Genomic DNA, 19,633 nt, shown 5'->3' with positions numbered 1-19,633 from the left:
TCAAGATTTTGTTCTCGAAATGAATGCTCACAGCCCTCTGCTTCAGGCTAAAGAAATGCTAGCTAGCTCTTCTCAACCTCTTACTGGGTTGTTGCATAATGAAATAGGCTGCTAGTAAAACTGCAGCAGCCTGATAGAAAACCACCTGGTGCAAACTCAAACTTTCACGAGTGTGGTTAAGCGAAGGGGGAAGAGCCAAACACAAACCCACTCTAATGCATTTCTTCTCATCGTATGCCTGCCAGCAGCACTGGCTAATCGTGAAACCGCTATAGTGAGCTCTTAGGCTTGTGCGCATAAAGAGAATACCCAATAAGAGATAGGCAATCAGTGCACTATTGTGGCTAGCTCGGTAGACAATTTAGACAACATATAGTACCGGCTAGAGAACACATTTTTCAGGAGATTGTTCAGGTGGCCAACCTTATTGGCTGCACAGAGACATTTATAATGCTTTGCAACTCCTTAGAAATATAAAGCACAAACAGGCTAGAGAATCAGTTATGAATTGCAGAGCGCATTACGCATTAAATATCAGGGTGTTAGACTGATGCATCATTCACATGTTGGAGAGGAGGACTAATTGGGCCCATTTGAAGATGCTATGTGTAAGGGTTATTCTCGGAGCTGTCAGATCCTACACCACGCTTACACCACGGTGCTATAAGAGACCTCATCTCCCGTTCCCCTCCGTCTGAGTCACACCGCTGCCAGAGTCCTCCGCTCACACTCCACCGGGAAGATCCCACATGAAACACGGCACCACAAACTATACCAATATCACAACACAAAAAAACCCAACAAAGCCCATATCTAATACAGTCAGTCTTCAATGCAAGGTTTAGCTTTTTTTTATTTTTTTATAACAATGTATTTAACATCAAAAGAAACATACCCAAAATGTCCATCTCTGTCAATTATGGGACAACAATATATGGCACATGATGCATTTCAGTAGTAACAACTATTAACAACAAAGTAAACGACAACAAAGTAACAACATCAAACAAATATCACACTGAACATTTGGAAAGAAGTCTAAAAGAATATACAACTCATGCTCCCTGGACCACAGATCCTAAAAAACAAGCCATCATAGGAGGGCCAAACCAACAGCCCTGGGCTACTGCCACACATTCATAAATCATAGAGCACCTTAAAATCGGCAACAAATTCAGAGCAAAGAAACCAGGTGAGGTGAGTTAAGTGCGTAATCAACCGTTCTCACTGATAAAGTAAGTGCTGAGTCATAGCAAAACAACAGACCCTCTCCGGGCCTAGGGTTAGGGACCCATGCCTCAGGAAGAATGGGGGATTGTGGGAAGTGAGCAGGCCAGTTCCACAAAACCACAGATCCAAACCAGAGACAGTGAGGGAACAAGAGAAGATAAAAGAGCAGACGAGAAGAGGAAAGTCAAACACGAGGGGTTCTCACAGGACTGTGTGGCAGAAACAGGCCTCTTTGTTTGCTTTAGTATCAGTGCCATGAGGCACCAGTAAAACATGCATATTTTAGCTACCAAATGGCCAACATCATCTACCTTCTATCCATTGAAATCTTGTTTTATTGGATACAGGAGTGACAATGGAGCACAAAACAAACAGTGACGCACGCGTATCTCATACCTCCCTGCCCGTAATCGACCTTTACGAGGCTTTGGCCACACAGAACACCTGGCCAACCGTCGTTATGTGGCATTTAATCTTCAAACGCGGAACTTGGCTCAGCGGGGAAAGCCGCTCTGCAGTGCCATCGACAGCACCGGGAACCTCAACTGCACCATTCAGGCCCGCCAAGAAAATTTGAATAACAAATTAGCTACATTACTTCCCTCCGCTGTGGTTTCTATGCATCACGGCCCTCCAGGATCTCAAAGTGCAACTTATTTTGAGCCACTAGCACTTTGCTAGCTCATTAGAAACCCAATGCTAAATTAAATGCACAAGGTAAACAAAAAGAGCAGGCCTGCTAGGAGATGCACCCAAGGGAGCATACAATATGCAAATGGTGAAAGAGACACTATGACGCACTCAGAATCTGTTGCCCTCGTCAGCAATGGAAAAATGGAAGAAATGGAAGCGATTACATGCTGTCACGCCACACTGGCCAAAGTAAGAAGAGCTTAAAACAGAACGCGGGCTCTGGAAAAAAAATTAAATAAATAAATAAAAAAGGTGTTGTTCCTTTTTTTTTTTTGCTTCATCAATACTGCAGAAGGCGTTTAAGAGTGCATTCAAGTCCACTGGGTTCAGTCAAAAGAATAGGTGCTAATATTATTCATTATTCATTTGCTTAACAGGTGCACTTATGCAGGTGACTTACAATGTAGGCAATTGTGTCCATTTGTCTCCATTACTGCAGAGAATCAAGTTTAGGTTACTTCGCTCAGGGGTACAATGGTAGCACCTCACTTAAGGGGCTTAAACCTACCACGTTTCCAAGCCCCTGCACCACATTACTGCAAATACATCTGACTGACTGTTATATTCTCATTTTAATGGGTCACACACTATTTTAATGCAGAATATGTGAACACTGCCGCAAGGTTAACAAGGAAAGACAAATAATTGATAGCCAAATAATCTTTTTTTTTAATGTACTCTCCAGTTCCGTGAAACAGCATAACCAAAACCATTAGCAACTGATAGTCCTGTAACTCTCAAATGTATTAAAGTGCAAACTTACTGTATTACTGTGCAAACACCCTCACTTCAAACTGCCATTGCACCAATCAAGATGCAAGCTGAAAGGGTACCAATCTGCACTGCCCTGCTATAAAATTCAACTATATATATATATATATATATATATATATAATTTTTTCTTTTTTTTTTTTTTTTTTTTTTTTTATCAGTGCACACTAACATTAACATTTTCAGTTTCCACATCAACATAAATACAGTTAGTTAACTCCACACAGAAAGGCCTGGGCGGGGCTCGAACCCAGGACTTTCTTGTAGTGAGGTAACAGTACTCAGGGATGGAATCATCACCTAAGGAGCCCTTCAGTTTTAGTAGGAAAAGTTCCCAGGGCTGAGGGAATTATGAAAAATATCTTGTTCAGTGTTGACCTGTGGGCTTGAAAAAATAAGCTGCCAAATTAAGGCCATAGCATTGGACAGTACAACAGCATAGTACACTGCAGTAGTGCACAAGGGTTACAGAATGGGAGCTTAGAGGCTGCAGGTTTGATTCCCAGACAGGCCAGTGGATGTACCCTTGACCAACGTACCCTCTGGATAAGACTGTTTGCTCAATGGCTGAATTTTATGTCATGTAGGCCCAAGTTACCGTAAACTAATTTCCATTTTATGCAATTTAAAAGAAGATGATTCAACCATTACTAAATTCCTTTTTTATTTCATATTTTATGTACGTCACATGGTGGTAGCAATACATTTTACTACTTAAGAAGATTTGGTAAATTGGGTAATTGTACAAATTATTTTAATGTTCTCCTAATATCATACCAAATATAATGATGCACGTTCTGGAATTCATATCATTTCAGTATCATCGATATTATTGCGAAAGTCACATTATGAAAATGGTCCCATTAGAGTCATAATGGATCCAGAGTGTACCAGCATTTGCAATCACTCACTGGAATACTTTTTTCCCCCCATACGCTGTTCAATATCCAGCCACTGGGAGAGATATACACGATATTAGGTATTTATTAGACACATTTTTTTTAATGTATTTGGTCTTCTGCTGCTCCACTTAAGAGGTTTAATGCGTTGTGCATTCAGAGATACTCTTGGCACATACTGCTGTTGTAATGTGAGGCTATTTGCGTTACTATCACCTTCCTGTCAGCATGAACAACGCATTTTTGCCTGCAGAAGTGTTGCTCACTAGATGTTTTTTGTTTTTTGCAGCATTCTCTGCAAACTCCAGAGACTGTGAGAGACTCCAGGAGATCAGCAGTTTCTTAGTACTCAAACCACCCTGTCACAATCACATTTCTTCCCCATTCTGACATTTGGTCTGAAAAACAGCTGAACCTCTTGACCACATCTGCAGGCTTTTATGCATTTAGTTGCTGCCACATGATTGGCTGATTAAATATTTGCATTAACAAGCTGTGGTAGGGTGTCTCGGTGGCGCAGTCTGTAGAGCACTGACCGCATGCTCATTGCGAGCCGCGACGTCGGAGGTTTCGAATCCGACCGTCTGACATTTGTCGCATGTTTCCTCTCTCTCTCGCTCCCATTCTTCCTGTCTCTCTATACTATATACTGTCCAAAAAAGCTGAAAAAGGCCTAAAGAATATCTTTAAAAAAAAAAAAAAACAAGCTGTGGTACAGGTCTACCTAATAAAGTGATCAGTGAGTATGTATTACATCAATGGTTAAATGTAAATCATTGTTGCTGTCTGTAAATCAGAGTCAAAGATAATAAATAATAAATGATTGCTAAGAAATACAATAATACCAATTCAATATTGACAACAAATTTACGAGCAAACAGGCCCATCAAGAAGTAGGCCCATCGGATCAAATACAAATAAAATAATATAACAGCATTTAAAAAAAGATGGATTACAAATCCATGATGGGGTGAAAAAAGTGAAACGAGGGAATGAAAATATGCATTTTGAACAGGAACATGACACTCCATGGTCCAATTACAGTTATAAGGTCTGGAAGAGGCTGGGGTTCCATACAACCATGCATTCCTCAGAACATTGTGATGTGAATACAAGGACGATTGGCAAAAATAATGGAAGAAAAGCCAGAAATAATTTTTCAAGGTGGCTATTTTTTTGGGTGGAAAATCAATTTGGGCTCAGATATAATTTTTCAAGGTGGCTCAGTTTTTGGGTGGGAAATCAATTCGGGCCAGTTTCTGGCAGGTGTGTCCTAAAGGCCTCTCAGCAGAGAGTGTGTGGACTGTGTGGTGTGTGTGGGGGGAAGGGGGGGGGGGGCGGTCTGTGTTCATGAACAAAGACCGGTATGCTTCCACATTCAGGGCCATGTCCTCTGAGCGCACATGGTGTGTCACCTCTCTTTTAACAGTCCCTCACAGGCTATGCCCTCCTCAGGGTGATCAGGTTAAAACTATTTAAACAGGATGCGCTTAAGATCTTACAAAGGGGGGCTGGACAGCAGGCTGATTCGCATCATCACGGTCCGCCTTTTTGGAACAAAAAGGACCATTCATCTTTGTGCATTTAGAGTAGGCTACTGCGTGGAAATCATAGACAATTACCACATAAGAGGTTACTGGTGGTAACTGAAAACAAAAGTAACAGTACAAAAAAAAACAATAACTTCCATATCCTCATTTCTGCTGACTATTGGGAGAGAGCCAAAACACTGCACGTTGACCACCAAGATAGGTAATAATAGAGGATGTTTCAAGAAATTAAGCAACAGACTTCCCTATGCAAATGAGCATTTCTCTCAGCTGGCATACCACCAAGAGACCACAGAATTCCCAGTTGTTCCCATGGTAACCAATCCAATATTCATTGACAAAACGGGGGTTATTAACAAATCTGAACAAAGTCTTTTTTGGGGGTGGGTGCATGATACTGCTACAATCAACTGCTTCAATCAATACAGGTCTCAAATACAGTGCTCTCCATAATGTTTGGGACAAAGATCCATTATGTCTTGATTTGCCACAATTTTAGATTTAGAATGACAATTAACAATGAACACATGTTTAAAGTGCACATTCAGTGTTCAATGGTATTTTTATACATTTTCATTTCACCATGTAGAAATTGCAGCGGTGTATATACATAGTCATTTCAGGGCACCATAATGTTTGGGACACATGGCTTCATGGGTGTTTGTAATAGCTGAGTTGTGTTTAATTGCCTCCTTCATGCAGGTATAAGAGAGCTCTCAGCACCTAGCATTTCCTCTAGTCTTTCGATCACCTTCGGAAACTATTATTGCCGTTTATCAACATGAGGACCAAAGTTGTGCCAATGAAAGTTAAAGAAGCCATTATGAGACTGAGAAACAAGAATAAAATGGTTAGAGACATCAGCCACACCTTAGGCTCACCAAAATCAACTGTTTGGAACATAATTAAGAAGAAAGAGCACTGGTGAGCTAACTATTTGCCAAGGCACTGGCAGGCCACGGAAGACCTCAGCTGATGACAGGAGAATGTTCTCCAAATTAAATGAAAATCTCAAACACCTGTCCGACAGAGCAGAAACACAGTCAGGTACACTGTCTGCAGAAGACTTCATGAACAGAAATACAGAGGCAAACCACTGGTTAGCCGCAAAAACAGCATGGCCAGGTTACAGTTTGCCAAGAAGTACAGTTCTGGAGAAATATCTTGTGGACAGATGAGATGAAGATTAACTCATATCAGAGTGATGGCAAGAGTAAAGTATGGAGGAGAGAAGAAACTGCCCAAGCTCCAGAGCATACAACCTCATCTGTGAAACATGGTGGTGGGTTTATGGTTTATGAGGACGGATTTTAGCAGTTATGTATTATGCTCCTTGTATAGATATTTAGATTTTGTCAAAGTGACCTTGTGTTGGAACAAAATAATAATTTGTCAAATAGTTCATTAAAACATTAACCTCAAGGCATCTTAAACTATTATGTCATGAACCACATGATGACAGACTGAATAGCGTGTAGAGAGTACAGTACCTGTATATTTAATGACACATTAAAAATGTCACAATAAAATGGATAATCTACAATTTGTGAGAACTACAAATCGTATTCAACACAAGTTATCACTTGGGCTTGTACCTGTTATCCAACAATCTGTTAAATTAACGATGCACGAGGTAAGGTTAGTTTGTTTACACATTAACTTAATAACTAAAAAAAAAAAAGAAAAAGTGTTACACAATAACCACACGGTGAGTTGCTCCATTTCCTCCGAATTTTCTTCTTCTAAAAAAAGGCACCAAATATTTTAACTATAAATACTGCCAATACACAAACACTGAAAATTATGTAAAAATATGGGATTTCATTCCGGCAACAGAGCTATAGCCTATGCACATTGGCTTTATCTTTCAAATGAGCAGGGTTGCTTTAACGTGCATAAGCCTACACAAAGGTAATGCCAACGTGAGTATAAAGGAATACTGTCACTCAAATGGTAAACCAGAATATTTGCCCTAAAAAATAAACACGTTGCTCAATATCTGAAACTACATATGCACCTAATGAAGTGCATCAAACACGTCAGTGTCCCAGACAGGAGCATAGAAATGAGAGGAAGGCGTATACGCCCCGAAAATAACGCCCGAGGAGAAAATGACACGGGATCCAACTTCTGTTTTTTTTTAAAACAGTTGGAAGCACCCATCCTCCGAATAAATCTCGAAACAATAAGATAAACACATTTCAGAATGACCCAAGTTTTGGACTGAAAATGCAGACGGGCGGGAGGAGAACAATTCACGTCTTCGTCTCCATCTGCACAAAAGCAGCTGGGAAATTCGCATTTTTTAGGAGGGGGGGAATTTCAAAGCCTCGCGACATTCATCTTTCCTGTTCATTTTCCAAGACAAAACGTAGGACAGAAAAGCGGAACGTTGCAACATGTCTGGAATATAATTTGATCGCTAGGTATGTGGATTCCTTTCCATTTAATGGATGAAGATCAATCGAATAAACAGCTTAGGATATGGTAACAATAGGTTAACAGTCGGATAAACCATACTTAAAACCAGCACAGCGAAAATCTTTCCTGTGACCAACAGCATCAATACTTATATTGCGTGCTACCCTTTAGTACATAATTCATTGTTTTCATTAAAAGCGTCTGATAGCTTATGCAATCTGCCCTATGCAACAGTTCAGAAAGACAATTAATAGAAAATGCCCCATTTTTAATTAACATGAAACATTACCTGATCCAATGGGAGATTGACGATTTCGCTGATCGGCTGCAGTAAACTGGAGCCTGTGCACGAGGATATTGTTTCAGTAGCCATGATTCAGTCAGTGCTAATTAAATTCTTGCTCCTCTCACCCTTAGACGGTGAAACCCCGAGCCGTTCTCTGCAGCTGCAACTATAACTGCTGGTGTTGCTGCAGCCCGCTACTGCTACACTGTACCTCTTATCGTCTATGAGCAGTGCTACAGCACCGCCGAGAGACACACGAATCAGGAGTAGGCGGTGAGAAACGGACACCAAGTCTCCCATCAGCCAATGAAACATGGAAAATATGACAACTTCACCCAATCACAAACGAGATATTGCCACTTTAGTGTTGATCTACAGATTCTGGGGCAAATCAATGTGGAACCCTCTTTCTACCGAATAATCGCGTCACCGTCAATAATTTCATAATTAAAATAATCCACTGACACACAACCTCATGAAACAGAAATATCTATTTAAAACACTTCGGGTTACTTCCCAGAGCAGCCGTTTACCAAAAGAAACCGAGTATCTGCTGTATTTAGACTGTATTATGTGTTTTATGCGACTGTCTTGCTGAGCAACATGTGCAAAGCTATTTTCTGTTATCACTACTGCAGCTCAAAGAAATCGCTCACTGAGTGGCTTCTGTTCGCACAAGCAGTTATTTCCTCCACTGTGATCCTCTTTGACCTCCCTGCAGCTCTTGACACACTCCATAGTTCAGGTATCATCAAATCTGGCTCTCGAATCCAAATCCAGCCCTGGTTTTCTTTTCTCTTGGGTAATTAACTGAACAATTAGTGCTACTGATTGGCTAGACTGTCTTCACACCTGGCTCTCAGGTAAAGGCAGTGTGCAAAACCCTTGAGAACCATGATTTAATTGAATTATTCCTGCCATAGGTGTTTTTCCAGTTGAGACCTCATAACCTCTCTACAGGTGTCCAGCAGTGTTCAGTGCTTAGCTCTTCTTCTCTCCATCTGACACTCACTGTGGACCTCTTCATCTACCTAGAAACTCAGAGTGGTACTGGACAACAAACTGTCCTCTCGGATTAAATCACGTTGGTATGTTGTACATCCAGGCTCTGTGCGACTTCCTCACCACCTACTCAAACAAGCGCTTAGACCAGGGGCTAGTCATTTCCCATCTAGACCACTGTAACTCCCTTTTCAGTGGTCTCCCTGCTCCCCCTGTCAGATCTCAGTAGCTCTTCCAGAATGCTGCTGCTGCTGCTTGCTTGACGTACAGCCTCCCCAGGTTCAGCGATTTCACACACCTTCTCATTTCCCTCCGCTGGCTGCCAATATAAATTTCAAAACCTTGGTGCTAGCCTACTGGGCAGCTAAAGGGACCACTCTATTAGGTATCTTCAAAATATTATCAGACCCTACACAACAGCCAGACTTCTCCATTCAGCAAACTGCATGCTTGCACTTCCCGGTCATGCCTCATCCCTGTTCTGGGCCCCCAGAGGTGGTATGAGTTTCCAGTGTTATCAGGACAGATGAAACCCTGCCCATCTTCTGACGCAGACTGAAGATCCACCTCTTCAGACTGCACCAATCACAATGGCTCCCCTCACTCTATTTAGCACTCAAAGATCCTTAGATGAAAGGCTAAATATAAATACTATTATTATTCAAATTAAAATGATGATTAAAAAAAGATAATAAAAATATCTTAATTTTAATGTAATTTATTTAATGTATATATTTTCACATGAATTGCACAAATGTTATTCTTACACAATCATGTAAAATATAGTCTGTTGCAGATGGATGATTGATCGTCGTTTGAGTTTGTATTGAATTTGCACATCTTTTATGGTTGTATAGGAGGTATCTAATTAATGATGGTCAAATTAACAATTGTTCATGTTTTACATGGTAACGACTAGAGTAAATTTACGCTTTACTTATGGGCAATATGCTCCTTTTATTTTTTATTAGGGGACAAAATACTGACAAAAATCTTAAGACTGAAAAAGGCTCGCTGCAGAACGAAATGCGGAATCACACTCCAACACATTAAATGGTGATGATATAACATGCGAAGAACAACCAAAGAAGAAGAGATGTCGGAATAAATATCCGGTTGCACGCGTCATATCCGCTCAGGGAGCGAAGTGTTGCTGCTTGTTTGCTGACTGCAATCTGCAGAACACCGTATAGCCTTAAGGGCTTCTGAAAGCAGCTTTGACCATGGTTAAATGTGTGGTCCAAGGCTGCCCTAACAGAAGTTACACAAAGGCTGAGACCACAAATCGACCTCGCAAACGGTTTTTCAGTTTTCCTAAAGACCCAGCCAGAGTTAAAGTTTGGCTAGCAGCACTTAGAGAGACCGACAAAGTGCCTTCTGATGAGCATCGAATATGTGAAGACCATTTTCTGAAAGATCACATAACGCAACGCGGAATAAGTGAAGATGCGATCCCTATTATGCCCCCGTATTTGGATGGACCGCTGGCCATGAGTGCTGGAACTGCTTCTGACGAGCAAGAAGACCTCTCGGATGCTGTTGATTTGCAGGTTTGGGAAGTTAGCTAGCTTGTCTGCCAACTAGCTAGTTTTGTAACTAGTCACCTGGCTACATTCAGCTGTTAAAAGTTACTGTTACGAGCTTGCGTCTGTTAAATTGTTGCCTTATGATCATGCTGTGGCCGGCCGCGGTAACAGGTTGGTTTTGTACCTGCGCATTTATTGACATTTCTTTCGTGAGCGATGAAGCTTATTCGATTGGAGTATTTTTGTTTTTTAGGGTGAGGGTGGCACGGGCGTAACAGGCGTCTTTAGTCGGTTTTCGCGGGCCAACTTGGTGGCGGGAATGGGTGACAGCAGGGCAATTTAAACACAGGCTTTAGATGATGAAACCACATTCATTGGGGGATTTTATTTGCTTTTAATTAGGTGACTCGATTCCACGCACACATGACTGTTAATAGTTTTTTTCCCTGATGGTGTGGGTGTCTTATTCCCTGTGCCATAGAGGGATGCAATGTCAACGTGAATTTTGGAGCAGTGATCAAACCGCATTCATTTGGGGATTCAATTTGGTTTTAATTAGGAGACTCGATTCCACACACACACGACTGTTAATAGTTTTTTTTCCTGGTGGTGTGGGATGTCTTGTTCATAGAGGGATGCAATGTCAACATGAATTTTGGAGCAGATCATGAGCATACCATCAGCTCCTCCCTTATTTGTTTCAGGATGAGTGTTCATACAAAGGTGGGGAGGGTCATTTGTGGGAGGCAGAAGCTCCTGAACGACCTGACTCGGGAGATGAAATGGAGTAAGTGTGGATGTTCTGCGTCATCACCTTGATTCTGACCTGTTACTTTGTACCCAGAAATACACACCCTACCTACTGGGAATTGTGACTCCACCAGATGTGTTAACATCACACCTATTTCTGTTTTGGACACTTCGGTCAGCATGGTCATATACAGAGGGATTTTCTGGTGAGGTTGGATGGAACTGCGCTGACAAATTACTGTACATTTAATTTGCAGAACTTTTACTGCACAGACATCAACTTTGACATACGGACCCCAGAACAGCAAAGGTATGAGCTTTTTTGTTACCAACTTTGGGCCTCAGCTTTACTCCATTTTCATACATGTACATGCAAAACAAAAGCCAAATACAAAAACTTTCAAAATATCAAACATTTTACTATAAAGTGCAGTAAATGGTTAAAAACTAAATGAAATCAATATTTGTTGTGACCAACCTAAACATCTAAGTCTCCATTTATTTTAAAAATTTTTGGGTGCCTAACACTTTAGCACTGTACTGTACATGAATGCATCTCTAATTAACTGAACCTCATATTTAGTAGAAGTAACACTCTTCACGGTCTGAAAGGGGATGTGGTTCCACATCTTCAGAACATTGTGGTGTAATTGGACCTTAGATTCGTGTCCGCCTATACCAGATGCTGAGTATAAGTCACATTGCTCATAACCGAAGCCACAGAGACTTCGCTGAGAGACAGACCCTGACAAATGGACCGTCTCTCTACTCTACCCAGTTGACTCCGAGTTCTCCATGCCGAGGTATCGCTGTGACGTGTCGTTGGGCCGGCTCACCAAGCGCTTCATGGGGCTGCTGAGCGAGGCGCCCAACGGCATCGTGGACCTCAACGAGGCGGCCCGCATCCTGGGCACCCGCAAGAGGCGCGTCTACGACGTCACCAACGTGCTGGACGGCATCCAGCTCATCAAGAAGCGCAGCACCAGCCAGATCCAGTGGGTGTAAGTCACAGTGGATTTCCCCTTATGTTCAGTCAGATCCAGTGGGTCTAAGTCACAGTGGATTTCCCCTTATGTTCAGCCAGATTCAGTGGGTGCAAGTCACAGTGGATTTCCCCTTATGTTCAGCCAGATCCAGTGGGTGTAAGTCACTGTGGATTTCCCCTTATGTTCAGCCAGATCCAGTGGGTCTAAGTCACAGTGTATTACCCCTTATGTTCAACCAGATCCACTGGGTTTAAGTCAGTGGATTTCCCCTTATGTTCAACCAGATCCACTGGGTGTAAGTTACAGTGGATTTCCCCTCACATTCAGCCAGAGTACAGTGGGTGTAAGTTACAGTGGATTTCCCTCCACATTCAATGTGAATACGATCCTATCCTATCAAATGCATCTTATGCAAGGAAGACCAGAAAACCAGGGTCAAGAGTAATATCTTTTTATATATCCCTTGAGCAGGCCATGAAAACATAGTCTCCCTGCGCACCCCGAGTGGTTTAGTGCAGCAATCTTCAGTTATGGCCAGCAAATACCATAGTGCCATTAAGTAGAAATCCTTGCTTTTGACTGAAAGGGTTCACTGTATTGCCTGTGCTTTGTGAAGTGGTACTTTGTCGGAGCTGGGTTTGGGGTGTGTCAGTGAGACTCCTCTGTGGGGGTTTTGCAGGGGTTCAGTCCCGGCCAGCGAGCTGGGCGTACAGTGGAAGGACAAGCTTCGGGAGGAGCTGATGGACCTGTCGGCCATGGAGGAGGCCCTGGACGTGCTGATTAGGGACTGCGCCCAGCAGCTCTTCTTCCTCACCGACAACAAGGGGAACGCCGAATATCCTTCAGCTCGCCTCAGCCTCGCCGCTTCACTTCAGAGTCTGGAAAAATAAAAATAATAAGGCAATTGTGGTGAATTGTAAATGCACTGCCTTTATGTCACCCCTGGCTAAAAAATCAACATGAATGTACACATTTGTGAGAATTGCACAATATGTTTCTTTAAAGCCGTTTCACCTTGTTGACATTGAGATTCAGCAGAACAAAATTGTAAATATTGACCCAGGATAACCATAATCTGCCTCCATTACTCATATGTCGCCTATCTGTATTCTATTTGTAAAATAGTTCTGATTTCTTTTTTATGTTTTATATTAATTATACTTTGATATCCATGAGGACCACAGTAAGAATTAGCCACTTAAATGAGACTTGGAGAAAAGTAATTTTCTCTAGTTACAAGTTTTTATATGCATGACTAATCTATGCATTACTGACCTTTAGAAGCCTTTAGATTTCAGTACTTTCATGTGTCGATTCCTCTTTAACCCTTTTGTACCTCGGCCTATGTGACGCACGAGGATATCTGCCGGATTGAAGCCTTCCGGGAGCAGGTGGTCATTGCCATCAAAGCTCCTGAGGAGACCAGGCTGGAAGTCCCCGCACCCAAAGAGGTGAGCTCCAGAGTAACGTGAAGTCACCAAGTCACCGTGTTCCCAACACCAAGCTAGCTCACCATGTTCAGAACGGTGCAACTTTCATGACAAATAACAAAAAAATTGCAAAGCTTTGGTTTGTGGTGTGTGTGTGTGTGGTATAATTCCGTCCGTTTTCATAACTTGGTCACTGACACGATCCATTTCAGCATAGTGACATAGTAATAGTGCTTCACTGTGATGTTGTGGTGGGGAGGCTGTTGCTATAAAGAGACTATGAACCGGGAAGGCTTATACGGCGGTGTTCTGACCTTCGTGAGCTAACATGGTCTTCCGAACACAGCGACGTTGTGCAGTTATTTGACGTTTTCTCTGTAGTTATTGGTCCAATTCACATCTGTCAAAGCCTTTTAGTGTTTGAGATGGTCAATAAGCAACCATATTCATAAACCACATTTCTCAGGAGAAAAACGATCCTTGAACAGACGTTAACTTCTGGAGGAAGTGGCCCTTCCTTGTGTTCTGTTCGGAAAACAGTGCATTTAGATTATAGCGAGGCTATTAGGACACTGATGTTTGTGCATGAGTTTTTGCTATACATCACAGGGGACCTCTTCTATGTAATACTGCTTAATTTGTTTCACCAGAAAAATATGATATAAATAGCATGGGGTGTATTAAATTGCAAAATTGTTGGAACTGGACATTTCCTGTCGGCATTTAATAGGTAAACAACATTTCGCACTTCTGGTGTATCTTCAGGAAAGAACCGAATATAATCCCACTGTCCGATAACACGGTTGAGTGCATGGACGTAAGCCGGTTTCCTTGTTTTCGGTTCTCAGGATGGCATCCAGATCCACCTGAAGGGCACGCGAGGCCCCATCAGTGTTCTGACCTGCGAGACGGGGGGTGAGGGGTCAGGAAAAGCAGTGGACGGCTCGTTCTCCACGCTGGAGGACAGCAGGATACACACCGCGCCTCTGCTTAAGGGTAAGGCCGGCCTCCTGCCTCGTGAGGCTAACTTAGGACCAGGGGAAACTGCAGGAGTCCAGGGGCGAGTGTCACAAAGCAAGGTTACCCAGCCGGATAACTGCGCTGAGTAAAACCCGGAACCCTCCCAAATCTGGAACAACACTAAAGAGCTGTTCCGGGCTTTACTCGGTGCAGTTATCCGGCTAACTCGATCCTGCTTCATGATTCAGACCCCAGGTCTGCCTGGTCTGTCGGAGCTGGGTAACCTGGACGGAGTTGATCCCAAATCTGACACTGCTGAAATGGCTGTTCTGAGCTGTATCCCCCATCCTAAAATCCTTGAAAATGAACAGACAACAGGTGGCACTGTTCACCTCTTTTCTTGTTATCAAGAACACTGTCAAATTGCAAGATAATTTGGTATTTAGCAGATGCCTTATCCTGAGTGACATGCATCGAGTTCCGACCTTAATTCGGTCGTTTTCTCATGGTATGAGTGTATGGATTTCCCTTAACGACCCATTGTTTGACATTAACATCAGGGTTTTTTTTTAAGCTTGAATTGTATTTAGTGTAAATGTGTGTAAACTGGAATCATTTGTATATGTAGGGCGGCCTGTAGGGTAGTGGTTAAGGTAAATGACTGGGACCTGGAATTCGATTCCCGATGTAGCCACAATAAAATCCGCACAGCCGTTGGGCCCTTGAGCAAGGCCCTTAACCCTGCATTGCTCCAGGGGGGATTGTCTCCTGCTTAGTCTTAATCGACGGTACGTTGCTCTGGATAAGAGCGTCTGCCAAATGCCAATAATGTCATTTTCATTTATTTGTTTTGCAGACCAACCTCTCCAACCATCTGTGAAGACCCCCTGAAGACCAAATTTACCTCTGCTCACCACTTTATACTCAACACTACTCCTCGACCTGCAAGAGACTTTCTCCGTAGACATTACCACTTGCAGTAAATGGAGCCATTTGAGTCTTTCTCTGGGAGGCCTCTAACTGTTCATTTGTATTTCTTTGCTGATATTTTGAGGAACTGTTTTTTTGTTGTCGTTTTTGACATATAGAGCTTTTCATGTATAGAGAAATGCATGAAGCTGGAAGTACAACCATGAAATCAAATTGTATGAAAATGATTATGCTAAAAGATTTATTTTTATACATATAATTTTAAGATGAGAAAAAATGAAAGAAAAAGGACTGTGGGTCATTATGCCACAGTGCCAAGTCCTTCGTTGACCAAGCTAAAGACAATGCAGATTAAAGCGTTGATTTATCCTGTCTCTCCATTGCTCTTCAGTGTAAACAAGTAGGCGTTTTAATTTTGCTGCATAGAAAATAACATAAGCCTGCAAATAATGTACTCCTAAAATGTGTGCCTAGACAATGTGAATATCAAACCAATGTATACCTATAAATTCAGTTTAATAACATTGCAATATTAGTCGGCTCATTTGGGTAATATCCCTTTTTGGGTAATATTGGTGTTCCCAATCACCGTAACCCTTTTGTTCACACGTATAGCTTTCTGCTCAATTAGAACCTTTTTCTGTTACAATTCAATTTGCAGCTCAGCCGATCTCTCCTACCATTTATCTGGCGTTGTGGATTTTGAATTGCATCCTCTAGAATCTAGAGGTCACCAACCCTGGTCCTGGAGAGCTACTGGGTCTGCTGGTATTTGTTTTCACCTTGAAATCCACCCTGTTGAGACCCAGGCAACCAGGTGAGGTGATTTAGCTGTGTAATCATCTGCTCTAATTGATTCATTAAGTGCAGAGTAACAGCGAAAACCAGCAGACCCAGTAGCTCTCCAGGACCTCTGCTCTAGATCATTGGTTGCTGGTGACCCCCCCGTGCACCAGTGTGTTTATGGGGCTTGTAGTTCTAAAGTAAGCCAGAGCTTTGATTGGTGTTATGGTTCTATTGAGTTTTTTCCCCCACTGCAATGTGTGTACTGGGTGACTGACTGGTTGTCCTAATACAGAGTTGACATGATTTTGGCCGGCTCTGCTCTCTGTAGGCCTATCTCTAGATTCTACAACATTTAAGAAGATTACGATACAACAGCTCTTACTCCCTGTGATGTGGATTAAGTAAAAGTAATGCTCTTGAATTAATAATACTAAAAGCCTCCCATATATTAACCCTGCCACTGTCGTAAATCAAGGCACTTGAATGGGTTTGTGTTCTTTACACTTGCTGCATTAAGCCGATGTGTATAACGCTCATTGTTTTTGAAGATGCCTTTAATGAAGCATACACTTTAGAGATTTACACTTCAGAAATTTGCTTTGGCTTTCTCAGAGGGACCGCGAGCTGTCAGATGGTCAACAGAGCTGAAGACCGTGATTTGGCTCAGCAGTGCTATGTCTAGCCTTTCAATAGCATGTCTATTTTTTCAGGTAATAGTTTTACAAATAATTTTTAATAGAATAGAGCACAATGATGTAGTACTCTCAACAGGGGTTTTTAGATGTAATTTCTCATTTCAAGGAATACTGTAAATATCACAGTGTCACAGAAGGTCTTGAGCTTGAATGCAGAGGAATGTATTTGGTAACATTTGCAGTCTACTCAAATAATGGGCCACAAATAATTTGCCACTCATTTAGCAGTTTCTTGGGGAAATGAGGCTTCTCACTGCATTAATAAACATCCCTGTCACTGCTGTTGGTATTTTAGGGATTTAAATCTAACGGAGACCAATTAAATGTTGAAAGCTTAGCACGGGTCCAGTCAGCTGTTGCCCCGGTCTCCATGGTAACCTCTCTCTGGCTGCCGATTGGATTCCATCTGTGGGTTGTTGAGTGATTCGAAGGTGCACCCAGTGCCAGACAGGAGAGGGATGCACAGACTTCAGACCAGCGGAGAGCGACACATCACCACATCTCCACCCACGGGAGAGGAAAGCCAAACTGAAGATGCACATACCTGCGCCTGCCGACTGAAGGCTACCACTCTCATTTTCAGAGTGCGTGATGTGCATGTTTGGATGTGGGGTGAGGCAGTTTCTCTCCTGTAGGTTCAAATGAGTGGCTGTTTGTTTTTGAAGGTGGTGAACATTCTTGCACATTTGCTTCTCATTGGTGATTAGGGGTTTTTCATATTCCTAAAGTTCCTCACTGAGGAAATGTTTCCTACTTAAGATGGAACTGTACAGGAGAACCCCACCTTTTCTCTATGTGTTATGCCTGTGTGACTCTTATCTGCAATTTCAGGCTCGAATTTTACCACATAAACCCTGCTTACATGTTATCAGATTTAGGGCCAGTATCACAGGCAGATTAAGCCTAGTCCTGGACTAAATTCAATTTTGAATGAAGATTCTCCATACAAAATTTCATATTTTCTTTTGGGTACTATTATGACACCAAACTCAGACAGAAGTACAGCGAGCCCAGTTGTGCAAGTACCGAATACTCTCTACCCGGAAATGTATTCCTATTGATGGAAAAATCAGCAGTGAGGGCAGTATGACTAAGGCGCCCAAAGTCCTGGTGATTAACTTTCTGGTTACCATAGCGATGAGAACATTTGTCTGGTGCTGTGGGTGAGCAGACAGGAATGACAGCCAGACTCCAATTTGGAAGGAAGCATTTGTTACTAACACGACAGCAACTAGGTAGCTACAGGACAAGGCATATTGTTGCTTTGTATTATTTTCCAACTGTTCTGTTTTTGTCAACTTTTGTAAAAACGTATGTTCAGGTCACTAAAGTTAACTCATCCAATTCATTACACTTCTGAGGTTCAGGATTAGATGAATAAATTAATAAATCAGTTGTCCAAGCTTGTTTTATTGGGCAGCAGCCATATCACAGTGTAGGGGTGACATGGCTCAGGCAGTAAGAGCAGTTGTCTGGCAGTCGGAGGGTTGCCGGTTTGATCCCCCGCCCGGGCTGTGTCAAAGTGTCCCTGAGCAAGACACTTAACTCCCAAATGCTCCTGATGAGCTGGTCGGTGCCTTGCATGGCAGCCAATCGCCGTTGGTGTGTGAGTGTGTGTATGAATTGGTGAATGAGAAGCATCATTTGTACAGAGCTTTGGATAAAGGCTCCAACCATTTACCATTTCAATTACTGCATTGCTGCTGAAGTGTTGTTAGTGTGCCAGTAGGTGGTGTTGTTCCGTCGGGACCCAACAGAACAAAAGCAATGCGCCACTACAGTGAGGGGACACTACTGTAGGAAGTGTTCTTTCGGGTGAGACGTTAAAACCGTGCTACTGTCTCACTACAGGCATACAGGTCACATGGTCACAGGTCACATGTCACTTATTACGAAGCGTGGGATTTTCAGTATACTCAATGAGCCCGATTTCCAACCGGGCTCATTGAGTATACTGACATCCCCCAGTGTAACTGCCTTAGTAATCCTCCTTTCCATTTGCCATTTTATATAAATTACAAACAAACTAAAGAAAGAATGTATTCTGCATAAAAGTCCAAAGATTTGCTGAAATAAAACCTAAATGAATACCAAAGTAATTGAGCACATTTTGAGCTGAAATGAGTGGTTGTTGGAACTGGTAAACTACATTAAAAAAAATAATGAAATGTAACACCCTACAGAGATGCAATTTAAAAGAAACATTTCTTTACATATAAGGTAAGAGGGAACTGTTCACTTCTCAAGTCAGCTGACCAAATTACGTTTATATCAGTATTGGTTCACATCCTCCTTTCTGTAGGAAGCCTCAGAAGCACCGTTTTCGCATTTAAGTTTACAGTATTTATGCCAAAACAACAATTATTAATCACCCGAAAAGTTTGTATTTCTCTGATACAGTCTTTTCACTAACTGCTTGTTTACTGTGATCATACCACATGTTTTGAATGAATTAATGAAAATGTGTATTGTCCTGTGTAGAGACTGCACTTTCCTGCAAAATGTTGAAAATACGTTACACTAAAACCTCAACCACTGTGCTCACTGTGTGTAAATAAAACCATTTAACTTCCTGAGGCGATAATCTTACATTACATACAGAAACACGCCATACTTCATTCTCCACCTTTGCCAAACGAGAAGTGCACCACAGAGCCGTGCGCAGGTTATTCACTCGCGTCAGACTGAATCTCATTCCTCGTCTGACTCTCTCAGTTC

The 19,633-nt window shown here is 42.1% G+C and overlaps 2 protein-coding genes across 2 annotated transcripts in view; one reads left to right on the top strand and one right to left on the bottom strand.

The window, feature by feature from the left end:
- The window catches only part of mboat2b (membrane bound O-acyltransferase domain containing 2b), a 61,737-nt gene extending 53,617 nt beyond the window's left edge, over positions 1 to 8,120 (bottom strand). Inside the window, exon 1 of the mRNA XM_061242549.1 lies at positions 7,854 to 8,120. Within this exon, the coding sequence (XP_061098533.1) occupies positions 7,854 to 7,937 (84 nt within the window). The 5' untranslated portion in view covers positions 7,938 to 8,120. The remainder of the gene's footprint in view (positions 1 to 7,853) is intronic.
- Positions 8,121 to 9,964: 1,844 nt separating this feature from the next.
- Positions 9,965 to 15,964, top strand: e2f6 (E2F transcription factor 6). Its single transcript, XM_061243014.1, has 8 exons — positions 9,965 to 10,402; positions 11,083 to 11,165; positions 11,386 to 11,438; positions 11,907 to 12,129; positions 12,794 to 12,949; positions 13,451 to 13,565; positions 14,393 to 14,540; positions 15,361 to 15,964. The coding sequence occupies exons 1-8, from the start codon at positions 10,076 to 10,078 to the stop codon at positions 15,393 to 15,395; spliced, it is 1,140 nt and encodes a 379-aa protein (XP_061098998.1). The 5' UTR covers positions 9,965 to 10,075; the 3' UTR covers positions 15,396 to 15,964.
- The last annotated feature ends 3,669 nt before the right edge of the window (positions 15,965 to 19,633 follow it).

Source organism: Conger conger, chromosome 5, assembly GCF_963514075.1.
Source record: "Conger conger chromosome 5, fConCon1.1, whole genome shotgun sequence".
Taxonomy (NCBI): domain Eukaryota; kingdom Metazoa; phylum Chordata; class Actinopteri; order Anguilliformes; family Congridae; genus Conger; species Conger conger.
The sequence above is the reverse complement of the archived record's forward strand: the minus strand, read 5'-3'. Positions and strand labels throughout refer to the sequence as shown.